Source organism: Gopherus evgoodei, chromosome 10, assembly GCF_007399415.2.
Source record: "Gopherus evgoodei ecotype Sinaloan lineage chromosome 10, rGopEvg1_v1.p, whole genome shotgun sequence".
NCBI classification, from domain to species: Eukaryota; Metazoa; Chordata; order Testudines; family Testudinidae; genus Gopherus; species Gopherus evgoodei.
Window position 1 is genome coordinate 30,995,547 of NC_044331.1, and position 20,123 is coordinate 31,015,669.

A 20,123-nucleotide genomic window follows, 5' to 3' on the forward strand; every position below is an offset into this window, starting at 1 on the left:
ACTGCTCTCTGTGGCGGTTGCAAGAGCTGCTAATGTGGCCACGCCAGTGCGCTTGCAAATGTCAGTGTGGACAGATTGCAGCGCTTTCCCTACCGCGCTCTGCGAAAGCTGGTTTAACTCAAAGCGATCTATATCTGCAAGTGTAGCCATGCCTTAAGAAATCAATCTGGTTAAACTGGTGTAAACCCCTAATGTAAATGCACTGAAACTGGTTTAACCCTGGCTTAATAGATTTAGCTTACAATATACAATTTTTAAATACCTGAAATAAAAAGATTAATTGGTTATTGGGGATTAAATATTTTTTCAGTGACTTCAGATAAATCATGTGTATATGCAAAGGGACATTTGGAAAACTTATCACAGTTCAAGTCATAGAAGCTAGTATTCCATTAGTTCAAACTCAGGCAAAACCAAGATAGTACAATTATTGTTAATAGGCTAGATAAAGGACTTAAGTCTGCATCTTAAAAAAAATTACAAGGACACACTATATAACAGAAAAGAACAAGGAATACTTGTGGCACCTTAGAAACTAACAAATTTATATGGGCATAAGTTTTTGTGGGCTAAAACCCACATCATCGGATGCATGCAGTGGAAAATACAATAGGAAGATATATATACACAGAGAACATGAAAAAATGGATGTTGCCATATCAACTCTAATGAGACTAATCAATTCAGGTGGGCTATTATCAGCAGGAGAATAAAAAACTTGTAGTGATAATCAGGATGGCCCATTTCAAACAGTTGATAAGGAGTGAGTAACAGCAGGGGGGAAATTAGCATGGGGAAATAGTTTTTACTTTGTGTAATGACCCATCCACTCCCAGTCTTTATTCAAGCCTAATTTAATGGTGTCTTGTTAGAGCTGGTATGGCAACACCCATTTTTTCATGTTCTCTGTGTATACATATCTTCCTACTGTATTTTCCACTGCATGCATCCAATGAAGTGGGTTTTAGCCTACAAAAGCTTATGCTCAAATAAATTTGTGAGTTTCTAAGGTGCCACAAGTACTCCGTGTTCTTTTTGCTGATACAGACTAACACAGCTACCGCTCTGAAATATATAACAGAGTGATCGGTAGTTCTGGGTAAAAGCCATTACAGCTATGTATCATTTGTGCTTATATGCTTTACCCTGGAACATACCACTATTTCAGTATTGGCACCTGATCAGTTCCAGTATTTGTTGCATATTAGATATCAGACCTGTAAATGGAACATGTTCTAAAAATGATAGTTCATAATGCAGTAAACTCAGTAGGAAATGGTAGCTGAGACAATGTGAAGTCTCCTGAGAGGAAAAAAATTAATATTGTAGCTAGCATTCACATTCCTTTTCAAAAGTTTCTTAATTTGTTGAAGAGTTTTTAATTTCTGGTTTATATGCCCAGGGTACAATTGTATCTTGCAGCAGCTTCAGGAATAGTTCTGTATCTCCTAATGTAAACCTATATGGCTTCTTACATTAAGACATTTCTGCAGAGTCTTCATTCCATAGCCATAAACTTTCCACTGCTTTGAAATTTGAAAGGTTTTCTGGTCAAGATGTTTTTCCTTATCAGTTTTGTTGACTTGCTTTACTTTAAATTGGTCAGTACTTCAAGGGCTACGCTCCTCTTAAACATCTCTTTAGAACGACAATGCCTGTGCTCTAGAGGCCAATTAATTCACATGTGGTCTGATAGGTAATTTTTAAAAAACACTTCTTGTTATAACATGGCATTTTATGAAGTCATAGTACACTTGATAATCCCTTTCTCATTAATGAAGGAACAGCTCTTCCTTTCCCTTATAATGTATGTGATTTAGGAACCCAGTATTGTGAAATAGCTAAAGTGCAGGAATTTTCAAGCTTTTAGTTACTAAGGATAAACATTTTTCTGGCTTCAAAGACTTTCTCAATAGAGACTTTAAAACTGGGAGTTTTGGAGATCTCTCAGCTTCTCCTTTTGGTTGAATGATAATGCATCCAACTTTGTATTTATTTTACACTTGCCAGATTGAGCCTCCCCTTGGAGCTTCAAGACCAGCTGTTCATCTTTTAGGATTTGAAGCATTTTTCAGTCTCTTTGGAGATACTGTTGTAAGCATGTTTAATGCTTTCAACTCACAAAAGAATTTTCTAAGGGATGTAGCTTTAGGTTTTATTATTTTTTTCTTTTGGATTACTTTTCTTCCTTTTACCCATATTTCTTCCCATACCTAATAGCTATTAGAATAGTTCGTGATCTCAGCTTGGCCTTTCTATTATGACTTTGGTTTAATGTTGAATATATTTACTGAAGTTCTCAATGCTGGTCATATCCTATATTTGTTTGTTATAAGAAGTAAATAAGATTTTCTGAAATCCAAAATATGTAATGATTAGAGAATTACACCTGCATATGACCAAGCATTTTGTAGCTTTTTAAAACATTTTCTTTAATCCATAAAAATATCAAGGTGTTTTACAAACTGATTTAGGCCTTGATCCTGCAATGAGTGCATGAGTGGAGGGACTTAATGTAGGACCAGACAAATCAGGACCCTGACTGCAATTGGATGTTAATGGGCAGACCCTCACCGATTTTGCAGTCTCTGCATAGGTAAGAGGATATGGTATCCCTGTACGGACTGATTGAAAGATTAGTACCTACATTATTATATCTGTATGTATTGGCTATCTTTAGCGCTAGACTGCTAACATTAAGTAAACAACATGTGAAATTTAAAATCTGTAATGCTTCTCAGACAAATAATAAGGCTGGACCTTTATCAACAACTATGTATAAATATTCCAACACCCCCATGCAGACCTAACATACAACTGCTTAAGACAGGAGGAGAAGAATGCTTTCTTAATTTGAAGTCACGTGGTGACTTCAACATAAGCAGAATATAATTTGCCCAGAACACTAACATTTGCCCTCAAACCACTTTGCAAACATTGCAGTGATTTAAAACACATTTCAGTTGGCCAGCTGATCTACAATACCAATGTATTACAGATTATGTGCTGAGTGATCTACAAAATGGCAGTGGCAGCTTTGGAAAAGGCAGCTTTCCCACATTGCTTTATCAACAAGCTGACAGTGAGGGCGGCTAGGGCCCACCCTTTTCCCACGAGGCCGTTATCCGCCTCCCGGATCCACACGCACAAGGTACAACACTGGGTCACACACAATCCTGTTTCTTGGTGCTCGGCCTGCTGCGTGTCCCTCTCCGGGCCGGATACGTGGGAGGGAACGTGCAGGGACGCAGCCTGTCCGAACGGAGGGTCATTTTCCCTGCCGTTTCCTCGGGGCTGGGGCAGCCCCGGGGGACAGACCCACGGCCCGGTGCGTTGCTCTTTGCAAGCGCTCTCGTTCACGGTCCATCTCCCGCGTGCTCCGCTCGCTCGCGCTCAGCCTGCCCCCGGCAGCCCTCACCGCGCTCGGCACCGGTGCATCGATCACTCCGGGCTCGGCTCACCGTGCCTGGGCTGGAGAGCGGAGATGGATGGAGAGTGCCTGGCCCTGAGCGGCGGTGAGTGAGGGAGCGCGAGGCAGCGACACGGCGCCGCGCCGGTGTAACGACTGACGTTACACCGGCTCCCCGGAGACGGTTCCTACCAAGGTTGTGCCCGTGCCCATAGTCTGCGAGCTGCGCTGGGCAGCGGGGTTGGTAGAGCCCTGCGCGATGACGTCACTGCACGCGGGCCCTGCGGGGGGTGCGGCTCGTCGCGGCCTCGCTCCCTGCTGGGTGCGGGGGGGGGGATCGCCCCTTCTAAGCTCGCCGCCTGCGCGGCGCTGCCCGGGCTCAGGGGCCAGGTGACAGGAGGAGCAAAGACCGTCTGGGAAACCGCCGCACCCTAGTCCCCGGGAATGGGACGGAGGCGCTGGGCCCTGAAGGGTCTCGCCGCCCTGCTGGTCTAGTAACACGCCGGGCTCGAGCCCGGCCCGCCCTCTCGCTGTGTGAGCTTGGTTAGCGCTTCGGGCATAGTGTAAGCCCCGCTCCCTATCACCGTTCTCCTGGGCCTTGCGGTGCCAGCAAGGCCGGGGATGCGGGCCGGAAAATGGGATGGCGAACGGTCCGGGGTAGCCTCGGAATCTAGTGTGACCCAGTTTTTAAAAAGGGGGTTGGCATTTAAGAGGAAGGTGCTGCCTTTGGATGCTACTTGTACTAAATAGCGAGCACGAACCACCAGACAATAGCTATCGCACCTTCTTGTGCCTAAGGAGGCGGCGTGCTTGGTGCTGAGACCAGGCACAGGGCGGGGTAGCGTGTAGGACAGTGGAGCCGTGTGGTGGTGCTCGCTGCGATCTGTATGTGAGACTCTGCCAGAGCAGCAGTGTGTATATATGTAGCTAGGGCTTGCTTGCTGTGTAGATTTAGGAAACCTTGTTTGGACCACACTATGCCCCAGTGGTTCCTTCATAGGATGTCTGTGTAAAGAGCAAAAGACACAACAGAAGGAAGGAGGCAGGAGACCTGGGCTGAACACTTTGCCCCTGACTGGATGTATGAGTAGGCATGTTATTTAAATAGATGCAGAAATTAAATGCCCCATATTTTCTTTCTATAAACAAGCTAATGTACAACCCTGACATTGTGTCAATAACAGTTTCCATACTTAAATGTCAAATGTAAACATTATTAACAAGCACTCCCCTACAATGTTTGACTATAAATAAAGTGAAACTTATTTCATTGATATTTGTTGCACAAGCTGATATACACACAAAAAAATAAGGTCTTGATTCTGCAAACACCTGCTTTGAAATCAGTGGAGCTACACAGGGTAGTAAAGTTGTGTGTGTGCATAAAAGTCTTTTCAGGATTGATGCCTAAAGCCTGAATAATGGATTTTAAAAGTTCTTTCATTTGTAATAACCTATAGTGGTGGTAATAACAGGTAAAGAATCTTGTTTGCTTACAACATAGGATTTCTTTAATATTGACAACGCCCCTTCAACTCAGTGGCGTATTATTGCCTAGGCCAACAAAGTCTAGGCCTAAGGTAGCAAATTTGCTCATGACCCCTTCCCAACTCCGCCCCTTCCCCAAATCCCCAGTCCGCCTCCCCCCCCCAGGCGCACCACACAAAAGCGCTGGGAGGGAGGGAGACGCAAGTGGCAGCACTCTTGGAGGAGGCAGAGCAGAGGTGAGTTGCGGCCTGCGGGCGCAGGGAATAACCTGGAGGGGCCGGCAACCGCTCCCTGCCCCAGCTCACCTCTGCTCCACCGCTGCCATCCCCTGAGCATGCCACAACTCCCCTTCTCCCCCCTACCTCCCAGGTTCGCTGCACTAAAGTACTGGGAGGGAGGGAAGGAGGGAGAAGTGAGTAGCGGTGCAATCGGAGGAGGCAGAGCAAAGGTGAGCTGGGGCCGGTGGGCGCAGGGAATGACTCTTGGGGGGTGGGGCTGGGAACCGCTCCCTGCCCCAGCTCACCTCCACTCCACCTCCGCCATCCCCCGAGCATGCCACAACTCCCCTTCTCTCCCCTCCCTTCCAGGCTTACCGTGGGAGAACAGAGGTGAGCTGGGGGGGGGGGTGGCAATTTTTTGAGGGCCTAGGGGCACCAAATTTGTTAATCCACAACTGCTTTATGCCTAATTTTCTTCATTTGTCAAGCAGAGATGACACCCATCTTAGAAAAGCATTTTGTAATACCTTACTAATGCTAAAGTTACATTTAGAATGTCGGTCATAACTGCATACAGCTTAGGGGTGAGGGAACTGAAATGTTCAAATTTGGGTGCAGCTCTTCAGAATTTAGAGCCAGGCTGGTTCTGCGTGAAAGGGGGAGCCAGCTTCTCTGTGTTAGTCTTATTTTTCACTCCCCTGGTGTTTGTCTCTTCTCAGATGTGTGAAGATTTCTCAAATACATTGATGCAACTTTGTGGCCTCCCAAAATGGAAAAGTTTGGCATAGTTATGCTTGGAAGCCAGGTTGACAAGAATGCACTCCAAGAGCAAAATATAGCTGTTGGTGGAGTCTGTAGAGTGCAGCTATACTCATCCTAAAAAACTGTCAGAGGATATTGGTGAGAGCTAATCCCCAAATATATATGTAATTTAAGGGCCAAATCCTCAGAGTTGCTGACCATTTACAGCTGAAGTGAGCGGGAGTTAAAGATGCTCCTCAGCATCTTTGTCTCATGATTTGGGCATACGTGCAGCCTAAAGCTTTTGATGTGTCTGGGTGAGAGTTCAGACACTCCTGTTCAAAGCAGATCTTGAAATGTTAATTGAGGGAAGTGTTCTGTCTAACTACCTGACTTCTGAGTATTTTAAAAATGTTTAGTTAAACACAACTGCATTGATCAACATGTTAGGTTATATCTAGTGATGGTGCAGAGTGAAACATTAATGGGATTGTAATAGCAGAGCAAGCTGAGAAGTAAATTATTCCAGATCTGTGCAGTCTTTTTCTTATCTGCACTGTTCACATTGGTGATGTTTGGCGGTTAATAGATTTTTCTGTTCAGTAGACTCAGAATTGTTCTTAAGTTTCATATATTTTCTTGCAGGCAGGGCAGAAGAGACAGGCAAATAACATGAAGCCAAGAAAACTTCTCTTTTTAATGATTTCAGAATAAGAAAATATCAGTCAAATGAAGCAGCCCATGCAGTGGATGTGCCTTTTAATCCCACAATGTTGGAAGCCACATCTCCAGAAAATAAAAGACCCCGGAGAAGCTTGTCCCTCAGTAAAAACAAGAAAAAGAATGAAGCAGAAGTTAAAGGAGCACCACCCATACCTTCAGCTTCTTCCTCTATCCTTTCTTTTTTTAACAACACTCCCCCTGCCAAAGTCACCTGCCCTATGTGCGGGCAGATGGTGCCAAGGTATGGGATCAACAAGCACATAGATGAAATGTGTCAGAAGAACCATGGGGATGGTGAAATGATTCTAGTTGATTCAGGACTTGACTGTTTTATGAATGAGGGCCCATCAGGTATAGATCTGAACACTTGTTCCAGCCCATACTTTGCAAAGGAAGCTTTGACTCCAGAGAAAAATATGAGTGTCTTTGAAAGCAACTTGTTGAAAATGAGAGCAGGTGCAGGACAGCAGACTAGTCCTTACTTTAAGAAGAATAATGCTCCAATATGCGATGTTCAGAATGAGCCAAGGGTGCAAATGGTTAAAAGTATCTCTTTGGGCAACTTGGCATCTAAACTGTCCAGAAGGTACCGTATCCAGAATAGACAACTGATAGAAGAAAATAAGAAGAATTCTTCATCCCAAGCTGTTCACAGTGTGTGTGACAATTCTGCAGAATGGGGTGATGGAGAGACTTCTGCTGGGGATGGCTCTCAAAAAGAGAATCACTTCTTTCTGTCAGGATTCCAAAAGCAGCATGTCCCAAAAGACAGTTTAACAAAAGAAGCTGAAAGTCAGGGAGAAACACAAGAATGTGATAAAGAGACTCTTGTGGGTTCTGCTCATGGATTAGTATCCTCAGTTAGCATTGTTGCCAGGGAGCTAGTGTCTGCTGCAAGGAACACTGAGAAGCACAGTTATTCTGAAGGCATGGTGCCTAATCTTAGCAAACATACACCTCCAGCAAGTTATAATAAAGTAGAGAGATCTGATGGTTCAGAAGCCAAAACTCAGTTCTCTGTTAAGGATATTCCTCCTTCAAGGACACAAGTGATGTATGAGAGCCATACAGAAAACTGCCTAGTGAAGGATAATACAGGAACACTTCCTATGGAAGTTCATGAAGACTTAAAGAATGAAATGATTTATCATACTTTCTCAGAACCTATCCAGGAGGTGGATTTTCAGAGTCCTGCCAGTGACATTTTAGACAAAATAAGTGGTGCATTTGGTTCTGCGTCTGACTCTTTTGGTCACCCATATTATCTCCAGAATTTCCTGATGGTCCTGCAAGTTGTCTTGGAGAATCGTGATGATCTGAGACTCTTTGATGAGCAAGACACCAGCACTATCACAAAGTTCTACCAATTGTCAGGTATATTTTACTTTAGTCGATCTATTGTTGTGTTGAGTGTCCACTAAGGACTTTGCTATTGCTACCGATTTTACATAGAAGATGCTATGGTGATAGGCAACAGTATAAAACCCTAAAGTAGATAGTGTGAGAGGGAATCCTCCCCTTACCCCCCAAAAAAAAACCAAACAAAAAAGAGAAACAGCAACAACAGTGATTAAACCATACTTAATAATCCTTATATGGGAAAGACAAGGTGGGTAAGGTTAAAGGTCTTATTGGACCAACTTCTGTGTGATTTTTGTATGGGTGAAACTGGACAGTCAATATGCTTTCAAATAAGTTCTTGCAGAAAAATGATAAAAGACAAAAACACCACATCATCTTTGGGCAAATACTTTTCATAAAGTGATCACTGCATATCTGACCTATCAGTCTTCATCCCCAAGGGAAACCTGTATAATGCCTTCAAAAGATGAGCCTGGGAACTTAAATTCATAACTCTGCTAGATACTAAAAATCATGGTCTCAACAGAGATGCTGATTTTATGGCTCATTACAACAAATTGTAACCTACTAACCCTCTTTTGTCCTATGATTGCAGAGTTGTTAATGGCCCAGTTCATTTTAAGTGGTTTCTTGCAACTTCTGTTAACTCCTTATGCTTAACCATCTGTCTCACCTTTTATTTAGTTGTGACACTCTGGTTGCCTTTCCCAGACATGAAGAAGAACTCTGTGAAGCTCCAAAGCTTGTTTCTTCCACCAACAAAAGTTGGTCCAATAAAAGATATTACCTCACCCACTTTATCTGTCTCTCATCCTAGTCCAACATGGCTATAACAACATTACATGGGGCTTATATGGGAAAGTAAATTTCATTTTGACCCAGTGAAGTTTGTATGAAATAAAGATAGATTTAATAATCTTTCCTTGCAGAATTCCGTAGCATCATGTATAAAACACTGTTTTGAAGTGAAAAGCAATTTGACTTTGGTTTCTGTAAAATATATAAAAGTTTTGCTAGGAACTGAGAAGGACATGTTGTTATATTTTCGAAACCTTGTAGAAATATTTTGAATTCTAGAGTGTAAAACCCTCCACATTTTGGAAGTTTGGATATGACCCATACTGCAGCGTAGTCTCCTCTCTTATCCCATACTGCAGCGTAGTCTCCTCTCTTATCAGCATATGGGGTTGGTGAATATCACAAGCACTGGGCTAAAAGGAGAGCATCACCCATATCGAGGCTATCAACCTTCAATCCTGCACTCCTGAATTACACTGTATATGTAGAGCTTTCTTTAATCTGAGTGGCTGGACAGTATGAGGGAAGTTGAGGTCTACATGGAATTCTCTGGTCTTATGAGATGCTCCATTTTCTGGCCATCTGCAGTCGTCATAATCTCTCTGTGTCCTCCCACTCTTAGTTGCACCTGTGTTTAGGTTCAAGCAATCTATCAGAATGGTGACAGTCTGCAGCGAGGGCAATCTGCAACAGTTCCATATATATCATAAACTGCTACCTTACAAACTGCGGAGGGTGAAATCCTAGCAACTTTAACCTTCTTGCAAGTAGAGGTAACCAGCATTCTGGTGTCTGTTCAGATGAGAGTAACAACTAGCAGTAACAAAGATGTGAGTAGTGGCGATTATTGACATCAGTAGCACCCTTTTCCCTCCAGAAACTTCAGACTGGAAGTTATGGGAGTTCCCATTGCTCCCCATCTGTTTTTTACTGTTGCAGTTCTCTCCTGAGGACACTGCTAAAAGTGAAGCTGGCACCTAGTTATGTTGACAGCTAGCTATTGAGGGCACTTAATACCAAATTTCCAAAGTGCTTAAGTTTTGTTGTATTTTTGCGAGATCCCAGTGTAATGTTTGGCTCCCTCACCATGCACATTAGATTTGTGTGCATAATGGGTATGTGCTCATGCAACACCAGTGTATGCTTGAGCTGAGAGCACACAAGTGGCCAGGCACTTAGTTACGTACAGACTTTTTTGAAAATCTGGGCCTGAAAGCATTGAACTGGCTGCACTGACTAATGAATTGTGTTAACTCATTTTGAAATAACTAATGGGCAAAATGCTTCATTATAATTCGGAAAGGGGACTATTTCCCCTAATGGAACCTTTTGTATGTTCAGTTCTTTTGCATTGCTATCTATAGTGAATTATTCACATTAATTTTCTTTTTGTGCTAGTATAAAAATCTCTCTCGTGATTTTTTTTGTTTCACTTTTAAATTAAAATAGAAGAAAACTGGCTGAATAAATGCTGTTAATGGACCATGACTCCAAAGCTGTTACTACTTTGTCCGTTTTAATATTTTTCTGAAAGTCCCAAATGATCTTAAACTCTGATGGATGACACAAATAAATAAATCTATGCAGATCCAGAATTTTTGGATAGGCACCCTCTGACATCATTACAGAAAGTATGAAGTTTTCATTGAACAATTTTATTAATGTTCATATCTTGGACTGAAGGTTAATACTACACATTTTTTGTTTCACTCGTTTGACATCACCAGGTGCTTAATACCAAACTGGAGTTGGATGACAGAATATGAAAACATTGGTTCGTGCTTGTTAGGATGAGTAGTCTTGTGGCTGCAGTTCATATACCTACCTAGTTCGTAAGGCTTGTTTCTTACTTAAAGATCTGACTCTATACATACCAATATAGACAATGCAGTAATGCAATAAAGTTCTTTTGGTCACTAGAGGAAGAGGGCAACATTTTCATAATTTTTATATGCAATTTTACAGAATTCATAAATGAATGGAGAAGACACATAATGGGAATGTAAGAAGTGAACAACAGATATGGAGATACTTTAGATAATTTGCTGTTTGAGAACTCTCTCCTCATTTAAACGTGTATGTGGTGACAGCTTGAAGATATGGTAAATAAGTAAAATAGAAACACAAAAAATGGATTGATGTTCCTATCTGATGTGACAAGTTGTGTAAATACAGTAGTAGAGTGAAAATCAAATTAGTTACTGTAGAAAGTCTGGAATCAACCCCTAGAATAGGTCATAGCAATTGCGCTTGCCCTTTTATACAGAAGTAGCCTTCTTGTCTTTTGCAATGTGTAATCCAAACAGTTTTTCCCCAGTAGCTCGGGGAACATAGAATAAGTGTTACCACAAAGCAATGCTGATAAATTATCTGTTGTGCTCCAGCATCGTCGTAAAATGTGATCTCCTTTTCTCTAGGAGATGGAGTATGATGACTCACTGAGAAGTGTTGTGATGAAGTGACTGGATAGAATTAAAGCAAAAGATAATAGATTGTACAGAAGCTACTATAAAATTATAGAATCTTCAGTTTAATATATTTTGTCCAATATTTCTTAGAAGTTCAGATAAACTCATTGCCTGTTCCCTATTATTAGATCTTGCTGCCAAAGCCTGTATTGTCATTCAAACAAATACAGGGGGATAAAAACCAACACTTCTTTTAATTTGATTTTTTTAGTTTAGACTAAATACATTTTAAAAAAAAAATAAACTTAATTTAAAAATAAGTTTGAAATTATGATAACCTATGTTACGGCCTTACTATAGTCTATTAAAATAATTTAAATTTAAATAAAAAAATAAGTAGTACCCTTTACTGGTGAAGTTTTAAAGAAAGTTAAACCACTGAACTGCTGGAAGTCACTGATCATGCATCCAGAAACAGAGTTTGTTGAAGTGCTAAACCAGCAGTAGTCTCTTTTTGTAGGTGCAGAGAGAATATTTTCTTCATTTCAGTTTATCCAACTAGTTCTGTTCAGTGTTAATTCAAAGCTGAGAACCTGTTTGGCCGTTAAAAATCCAGGAAAGCTTGCTTTTCTCTTCCAATCCAGGAATGAAAACTAGGTTTGAGAGGATAAGACCTACTAATTCTAAACCTTGAAGGACATGGTAACCAGAAACAATACATTCAGTTAATTAACTAGTGATAATATTATTTTTGTATATTAATTGTTAGTTTTAAATTCAAAACATGTTTTTATAAAAACAAATTGGTATATCCATCACATTTAAGGTACTTTTATTTAAATATTTTTTAAAAGCTGGTTTTGTGCCTTTTTAATTGCATTTTGACAGAAATCACATTTTAAAAAAAATTAATAATCTAGTAGATAAGAAATGGCTTATTCGTCATTTTCAATGTAGTAAAAATTAGGAATCTGAATAAATATATGTTATTATATAACTGCTTAAATACATGTGTATAGATCTACATATCATCTTGATTAGCAAAAAGTAGTACCAAATTTAGCGTAAAGACTATATTTTGTTGCAAATCACCATGGTTTTTAGGAAAATAACTTAAAAGTACAAATGGAAAACAGGATTGAAATTGATTATTTAGATGAAAGTTTCCGGCTTGCTGATTTAAATGATGATTAAAATTGTTAATTTGCATGGCTTTTATTTAAATCAGTCCACTCTGGTGCAAAATCGTACTATTTCATAAAACTGTACATTGGAAAAGGCAGTTTTCTTGGTGCTATATACACATGTAATGCATTAGTTAAGCTACTTGCATAATATGTATACTTCACTAATTAATTAGTTTCTGCTAAAATGCATATCTGATTTCTGCAGTTGGTGGTTTTTGATATATGGAAGTTTATTAGCACAGGTCGATAGAACGAGTTAGGACACTATTGCTCCACTCAAGTAATAATTTATTTTTACAGGGTATGGTTGCTATCTGTTCTGCAGTGAGCTTTTTTTAGCTGCAGTGATTATTATGCAGGAGAATTAATGTATTTTTAAAGGTAAAATTCCTTTTAAAGCAACTTTTCATTTCCCCCCCTCTCCTGCAAGAAAATGTTTTATGTTGGAAATAGGTTAACTATCCCTTTGTTTCAGCAAAGGATGCAAAAACTCAAATATTCTAAAGAAAACTCATATATTGGTTAGGTACTTCCTGGTCTAAATCTCATCATTAAGCAGTTTTCTCTAGCATTGTTAGGTTTGCTAAATGTTGAGCAGCTGAAAACCTGTGAGTTGTTCTTGAGCTCTGAAATAATATAGCAGCAGTTAATGTAAAGGTGCATTGCCAAACTCTGTAGGCTTAAAACATGTCCTACTTTGGCTAATCTCAGCAAGGAATGTTTTTTCTCTATTTTACATAACATTTTTTTTAAAATCTATATCTCTATTGGAAAAAATAAAATACCATTTTGGTAACACTCCTTAATGCACTATATGAGCTCCTCATTCTAGTCTGCAGCCAAATGACATGTGCCAGTCCTGGAGTAACACATGTTCCTATAGACCTCATGGGTATTGATGCATAGTCAGAAAACTAACAAAGCAGTTATGATTGCCATTTACGCTTCATTAAAAATGCAGTGGAAATAATCACCATGTAATCACTTTTCTCAGGCTTTTTGCATCTTTTCCCAATCATATTTTCACTTAAAGCAAGATTGTTAGTTTCAGCTGAACATCTGAAACTGCTTTTCATGTTAGTGAAACCATCTTATTAACAATAGCAACAACAAAAAACCTACCCCCAAGGTTATGTGCTGCAGAATATGAGGCTTGAGTTGAAGTATTAGCACAGGACCTTTTATTCTTATATCTGCCTTTCAAATCCCTTTGAGATAAAACCGTCTTTCCACTGTAGTTACTGAATTTCAGGCTTGGTTTTGTCATTTAAGAATGGGTAGGATGCTGTTGTGCAAGTCAGCGTTCTCACTCTCTCTGTCTCTGATTTGAGAAGAATCAAAGACGCTTCAAATAAACTGTAATATCACTAAGGAAGTGACAACTTGGGCGTTTGAATATATTTGTCCTGCTGGAATGATCCATCTAATTTATTGAAAGAGACATCAGACAAAAAAATATCTGGAGGAGAGAAGTAACTTTACAGCCAAAATAAAAGTTCAATAAGTATGTATAAGACAGCTGCCACTTTCTAATTATATCAGAACTAATAATGTTTAAATTAATATGTCTGCTTTTATTATTGATCAGTTACAGTTGAGCAGGAAGAGATAGTGGTAAACAAGCTAGAAGCTCATCTGGAGTCAGAGCACTACGTGCATGCAGAAGGATGCTGAAAGTAAACACATTTTAAATCCTCCAACCAGACAACCTTCTATTAATGCTTTTTTTTAATATCCAAATTAAATTATGGGCAGTGTTTTTGTTTAATTTTTGCATATCTTTCATCTTAGTGAGAAATAAATTGATTTTCTGTTCTGATGTTCCTATATAATCACTGCTGCACTGTTAGATTCTGCCAATGCATATGAGTAACTTTACATGTGCAAGTAGTTCTAATGTGGGACTGCTTGTATGTAGAGTTACTTACCCTTTTAGTAACTGTTTGTTAGCATCAGGTTCTAAAACTGTAAGATCGTTGGAGCAGGGACCTGGTCTTATGTTTGCCAAACACCTTGTACACCTATGGTATATAAATGGATAGTCATTAATCATGTTTCCTTTTAGTTTTTTTAGTCTTTCATACAGCAACAGAGGAGAGAACTTTTGTTAAATAGGAAAATTTTATCATAAAATGAGAGAAAATGTCTCAGTGCAAGCAGATGCTATAACTGAAGCTACTTCCGTTTTTCTAAATGATTAGATTTCAGAGTCACTATATCTTTAAAGGGCAGGTTAATGCCAGCATTATGTGGTTTAACTTGCATTCTTCAATATCTGTAGACAATAAGGAGCTATTTGGATAAGTATGTGATTTGTCCTATTTTTCAGCTAAAGCAAAGATCCAAATGCAAAATGTTATAGTTAAAGATGTCAGATAGATTTATGACACTTCTTCGAAGACCTTTTGTTCTGTGCAAGAGTAAACGGATTGAAATAAGATGTATTTTTATTGGTGACAGATCTGGCTCTGATATTTTTCATGCTGAGAGAAAAGCAAACCGTATTTGCTTTGATCAGTCATCTGAAAATTTGAATTGTTTCTCAGTTGGAATAAATTGTAAAACCTACTTGAAGATACATTACAAAATTTTTCAAGTGTGTGTGGAACTTGCATATTAAGCCAAAAACAGGATATTCTTTCTGTAAAGTTTGATCCAAAAAACCTATTGAAGTCAATAGAAATATTTCCTTTGACTTCAGTGGGTTTTGGCTAAGGCTATAGTGCTAATGGTTTACACTATCGTCATCTTGGTTAAAAAAGTGATTAGAAAACTAGATCAGGCTTGGACAGTCGGAATGAAGCACAGTATAGCCAGAAGTATGGTTCTGTTCTGAAGTGTCTGTAAAAATGGCTCATTCTTACTCAAGAGACCTGGGTGTATTTGGTGTCATCTCCGTTTAAGTTTGTGGTGGTGCCCTGGGTTGACTCTGAGGGAAAAACTTGTCTCTAAAACAATGTTCTCTTCTTGTTGCCCCAGGGTCTGAGTATGTGCAAGATTTGGTTAATCTCTAGCATCAATTAAATTCTGTTTACCCCTGTGCCACACGATCAAAGATAGTTTGATCCGTATAATCCCGTTTAAACCATTGGGATTTCATGAGTCCAGTTGAGGGCATAATTCGCTGGCAGAAGAGCTGCGCAGATGTAATTGACATAATTTAGCCTCTAAAATGCTGGTGTTGATACATGAGAAGGAAAGAAACAAGTTTGACTTTCTGATTCCAGGTAGAATTTAACAGAGTTAGCAGTTGAAAATATCTTTTTACTGATCTGATCAGATTAGCTTGGACCTAGAGTAATTGAGTTGCTAACATATGACCTTAAAATGGCCTCTTTTCAGAGCAAAATTGCAATTTAAATTGAGACCTATTAAATATGTACGTCTTAATCAGTATCTGTGTTTGGCAATAGTAAGGATCTGAAGACCCCATTCAGAGGCATATCCAATAATGCAACTACTGATCAGCAAAAAATCAAAAATATACATCATATTGCCAAAGCACAAAGGTACATTGAAAATCCTCTGTGTACTCCTTTTCTTCAGAACAAGAGACTGTCATTCAGTTTAGTTTTTTTTTTTTTTTGCGAAAATAGTGAGGTTAGCACTGCATGTGCACAATATATTTTTAACAGCCATTTCATCGGTTTTGCAAGCCCATATACAAAGCGCTGTGCTTGGCATGTTATTTCAAAGGATAAAATATGATACTTTACTGAATCAACTTGTATAAATATCTTAAAGCTGCCTGTCTTCTTTTAATAGACAAGATACATCAGAGTGATATTTTTGTAGGTATATATATATATAAAATGCGAATTTTTTTTAATGCTTTAATGATTTCTTTTCTCTTTCCCCATTTAAATTACAGCTGGTGGTCAGAAGTTATACGTAAGACTTTTTCAACGCAAGCTGAATTGGATAAAAATTAACAAAATAGAATATGCAGAGATCAGTGCAGATTTGTTGCCAGTAATTGGAGAATTGGTTGAAGCAGGCTTTCTGCAAACAGGTATGGGAAACGACTTCATGTTGTTAGAATTAAATTCCCTTTTTCTTGCTGCTGCCGCCAGTCTGTGTCTTGGGGTGGCTAGTTAAGGGAGTCAAGTTGGGGACTAGATTTCAGTCATTAGGACGAGAAGATAAAAATTAATTAATTTGCTTGGACTGTCAGTTTGATTCAGATTTAACTGAACCAGATTTCTGTACACTCGTGTTTTGTTTCGAAATTGCCATGGAATTTTCCTAAATTTCTGTTAATTATTAATCTTCATAATTAAGTAAATTTCAAACTATATTTGGAAAGTTAGTTTATGTTACTAGTCCACAGCTATTTCATATGTAGGTAGGACTTTCTACTGTCTAGAAACTCTCTGTACTTTAAACTATCATATGTAATATTGTAACTGCATAAGTATTTTTCTTTGTACCTGCAGAATCTGAATTACAAGACCTTTCTGAGGGGCTGGACTTGCTTTCTGCTCCTGAGCTAAAAACTTTAGCGAAGACCTTTCACCTGAAAAACCCAAATGGTCAGAAACAGCAGCTGGTGGAGGACTTTCTCAGACTGGCAAAACAACGTTCGATCTTCAGCAGTAATCAAGCTGGTATTGGGGCAGTGATTTTGAAAAGGTACCATCTGGGCTTTTTATGTAAAATCCAGTAGTTAATTCTGCAGATGAATATAAATTATTCTTGAGAAGACCATGAGTTTTAGATGCGTTTTGGAAATGAAAAACATATTATATGCATTGTGAGTTAAAGCATAAAGAAATGTAGTAGCTAACAACTGAAAAGCATTAAGGTTTTAGTCATAATTTTATTAACAGTGCTAGAACATGGGTCAAATACAAAATTAGAAGGGCAACCAGATAAAAGTCTTTAGTGCTTTAACCTTTTTCTTCTTTTTAGACTTGAGCTTAGATGGCTGTGCTAAAGGCTATGGATACACTTGCAGCTGTAGAGCGCTGCTGCGGGAGCGCTCCTGCGGCAGCGCTTTGAAGTGCAAGTGTGGTCGCGGCGCTAGCGTTGGGGGAGAGCTCTTCCAGCGCTGCAGGTACTCCACCTCCCCGTGGGGATTAGCTTACAGTGCTGGGAGCCATGCTCACACTGGCACTTTACAGTGTTTTTTCACACCCCTGAGCGAGAAAGCAGCGCTGTAAAGCGCCAGTGTAGCCAAGGCCTTAGTTTTGGCCAAACCTCAATCTCTTGAGTTTTGCATTTCAAAGGACAAAACCAGTCTATAGTAGTATGGAGTATTTCCAAGTTTCCCCAGGTCGCTTGTGACTTTATTTTAGCTTAATTTGTTTTCCCTTTGTAAATAATTCTTGCTATGTTTGTGGACTACATGAAAGTAATAAAAGAAGGCTTCTGCAAACTATGGCTCAGCAGCACAAATCTGAATATGTTTACTGGGCCTAATCCTTCTTCTCTTACTGCTGGAACTGCATCTATGGATTCCTTGCGTAAGGCAAATACAGTTTGGTTGGTTATAAGAGTATGTTGTTAGCCATCCACTAGCATTGCCCCAAATATGTATTGGAGCAAGCAGCAAAAAATAGTGCAAGGTCCATCCCACCAGTAAAGTTCCTTTCACTTACCTAAACAGCCCTTGGTATTTGTGATGGTTCTTGGGGTGGCCAGGCAGGGCCGTCCTTAGGATTTATGGTGCCCTAGGCGGGATTATTAAGCTGGTGTCCTTGTGCCTGTCTTGCTCTTGGCAACACAAACATAAGCTTACAGTATTGGAAAACTTGCCACATGCACGTTATTAAAACCAGTTTAACTTAATTAAGCACACTGTAATGCTGATGGACTAGCACTAAAGAGGTAGCACTATAGAAAAAATTCTGATTTGACAGAATGATGCAAATAATATAATTTTTTTACTTTGTCAACATTTTATTGGAAATTGATATGAAGAGGTATTGAAACAAGGATTTGTTTTTAATTAAAAGCAATTTTTCTGGCTTGTTTGGCTGCAAAAGCAGTAATAATGTCATCATGTGACAAAGACAAAGTGATGTCTTGCTATTCTTGCAATCAAACAAGACCAGTCAAGTGTTCCTGACTCCTTGTAGAGCGGAGATAATTTTTAATGAGCTTTAGTTTTGAGAAACTCCGTTCTCCTGATGCTGCTGTTACAGGAATTGTCAGTAGAATACGAGTGGCAATGTACACATTAGGATATATGTCAACAAGTTTGCTGGTATGAGTAAACTGTACAATGTCCATCATCGATTTTACATGTGGCACTATTGATGACAGTGTACTCAATTCTTCATACAGTTCAAGTCCATTTAAATAAAAATGATCACCGTGCTTCAGGAGGCTCTCTAGGTCAGGGGTCCCCAACGTGGTGCCTGAGGGTGCCATGGCACCTGCTGGGGCCTCTCAGTGCACCCACGTACTGGCATGCGGATGAGCATCTGCCGAAATGCCACCAATATTCGGCGGCATTTTGGCAGCAATGGCTCTGGATGACGCCGCTTGCTGCCAATGAGCAGCGTCATCCAGAGGCGTCGCCGCTGAAATGCTACTGAATTTTGGCGGCATTTCGGCGGATGCTCGTCCACCCCCACGGTCCTTCATCTGGCGCCCACCAGAAGAAAAAGGTTGGGGACCACTGCTCTAGGTTCTTGCACTTTGTCATTAGTTGCTCTTGTTTTCCTATTTCATTGAATTTAGTCCTGCTCAGCCCACCTACCAGCTGAGTGAATGGAACCCCAGGCCGACAGCGGGTTGAATGGCTCAGCCAGGGTATCAGCTGCCGGCCTGCTCAGCCTGCTGCCAGCCTGGGGTTCCTTGGGGGTCCCCAGGACAGCAGTGGCTGCTGAGTGGGGCCGGTGGCCGGGACCCCGGGTGGCAATGGGGCAGCAGCTGGAACGCCAGAGCAGTGGCAGGCTGAGCCGCTCAGCCCACCACTGCATGCCACCAAAAATCAGCTCGCGTGCCACCTTTGGCACATGTGCCATAGGTTGCTGATCCCTGTTCTATACATTAGTACGGAGATGAGCATATTACAGTTGTTGGAGGGCTCTATTTAGCAGTAGCAAGGCTATAGGAAAGTCAGTCAACATTTTTTGTTTCTCTGATGAAAACTGGCCCACTCCCTTCCCCAAACCAAACACAAATAAGTTGTCACACATAATTGTCAACAACTTAATTTTCTGTTTTTGGCTAAGATGTTGATTTTTAAAAAAAAAATATTGAAATTGAATTCAGGATTGTTAGCAAGCATTTTTGGTGAACAAATTTGTTAAATGACAACCTAAATGGCAACACAGTACTGCTTTCATGCTTGGCTCACCCCCCAGCCTGCTGGTCCAACAGCTGCAGTAGAGGAGGAGATAGGTGTAAAACTGCAGGACCCCAAAATCCACCTCTTTGGGTGCAGAGTGGCAACAGCAGCAGCAAACCCTCAGGTCTGATCACATGCCAATGGGCACCACCACCAGCCCAACAGACCATGGTGAAGTTAGCACAGAATCTGATCTCAGAGATGGGGCACCCATGAAGCCACAGCAGCTCATCCTGCCCTGTGCAGCTCCCCCCCCCCAGATGAGATGGATCGCTGCCAGCCCGGGGGAGAGATGCGCTCCCTAGCTAGGGTGACCAGATCCAGATATCCTGATTTTATAGGGCCAGCCCTGATATTTGGGGCTTTGTCTCATATAGGTACCAATTACCCCCACCTAGGATGACCAGACAGCAAGTGTGAAAAATCAGGATGGGGGTGGGGGGAATAGGAGCCTATATAAGAAAAAAACTCAAAAATCGGGACTGTCCC

General features: G+C 40.4%; 1 protein-coding gene across 12 annotated transcripts in view; it reads left to right on the top strand.

Moving 5' to 3' along the window:
* Positions 1-3,459: 3,459 nt before the first annotated feature.
* The window catches only part of FAN1 (FANCD2 and FANCI associated nuclease 1), a 43,278-nt gene continuing 26,614 nt past the window's right edge, over positions 3,460-20,123 (top strand). For 2 of the 12 annotated variants that reach the window (XM_030577572.1, XM_030577574.1), the window contains exons 1-5: positions 3,690-3,972; positions 5,835-6,015; positions 6,502-7,953; positions 16,206-16,346; positions 16,771-16,966. In XM_030577572.1, the coding sequence (XP_030433432.1) occupies positions 6,627-7,953; positions 16,206-16,346; positions 16,771-16,966 (1,664 nt within the window). In that variant the 5' untranslated portion in view covers positions 3,690-3,972; positions 5,835-6,015; positions 6,502-6,626. The other 10 variants (XM_030577563.1, XM_030577573.1, XM_030577566.1 and 7 more) reach the window with 9 other exon arrangements.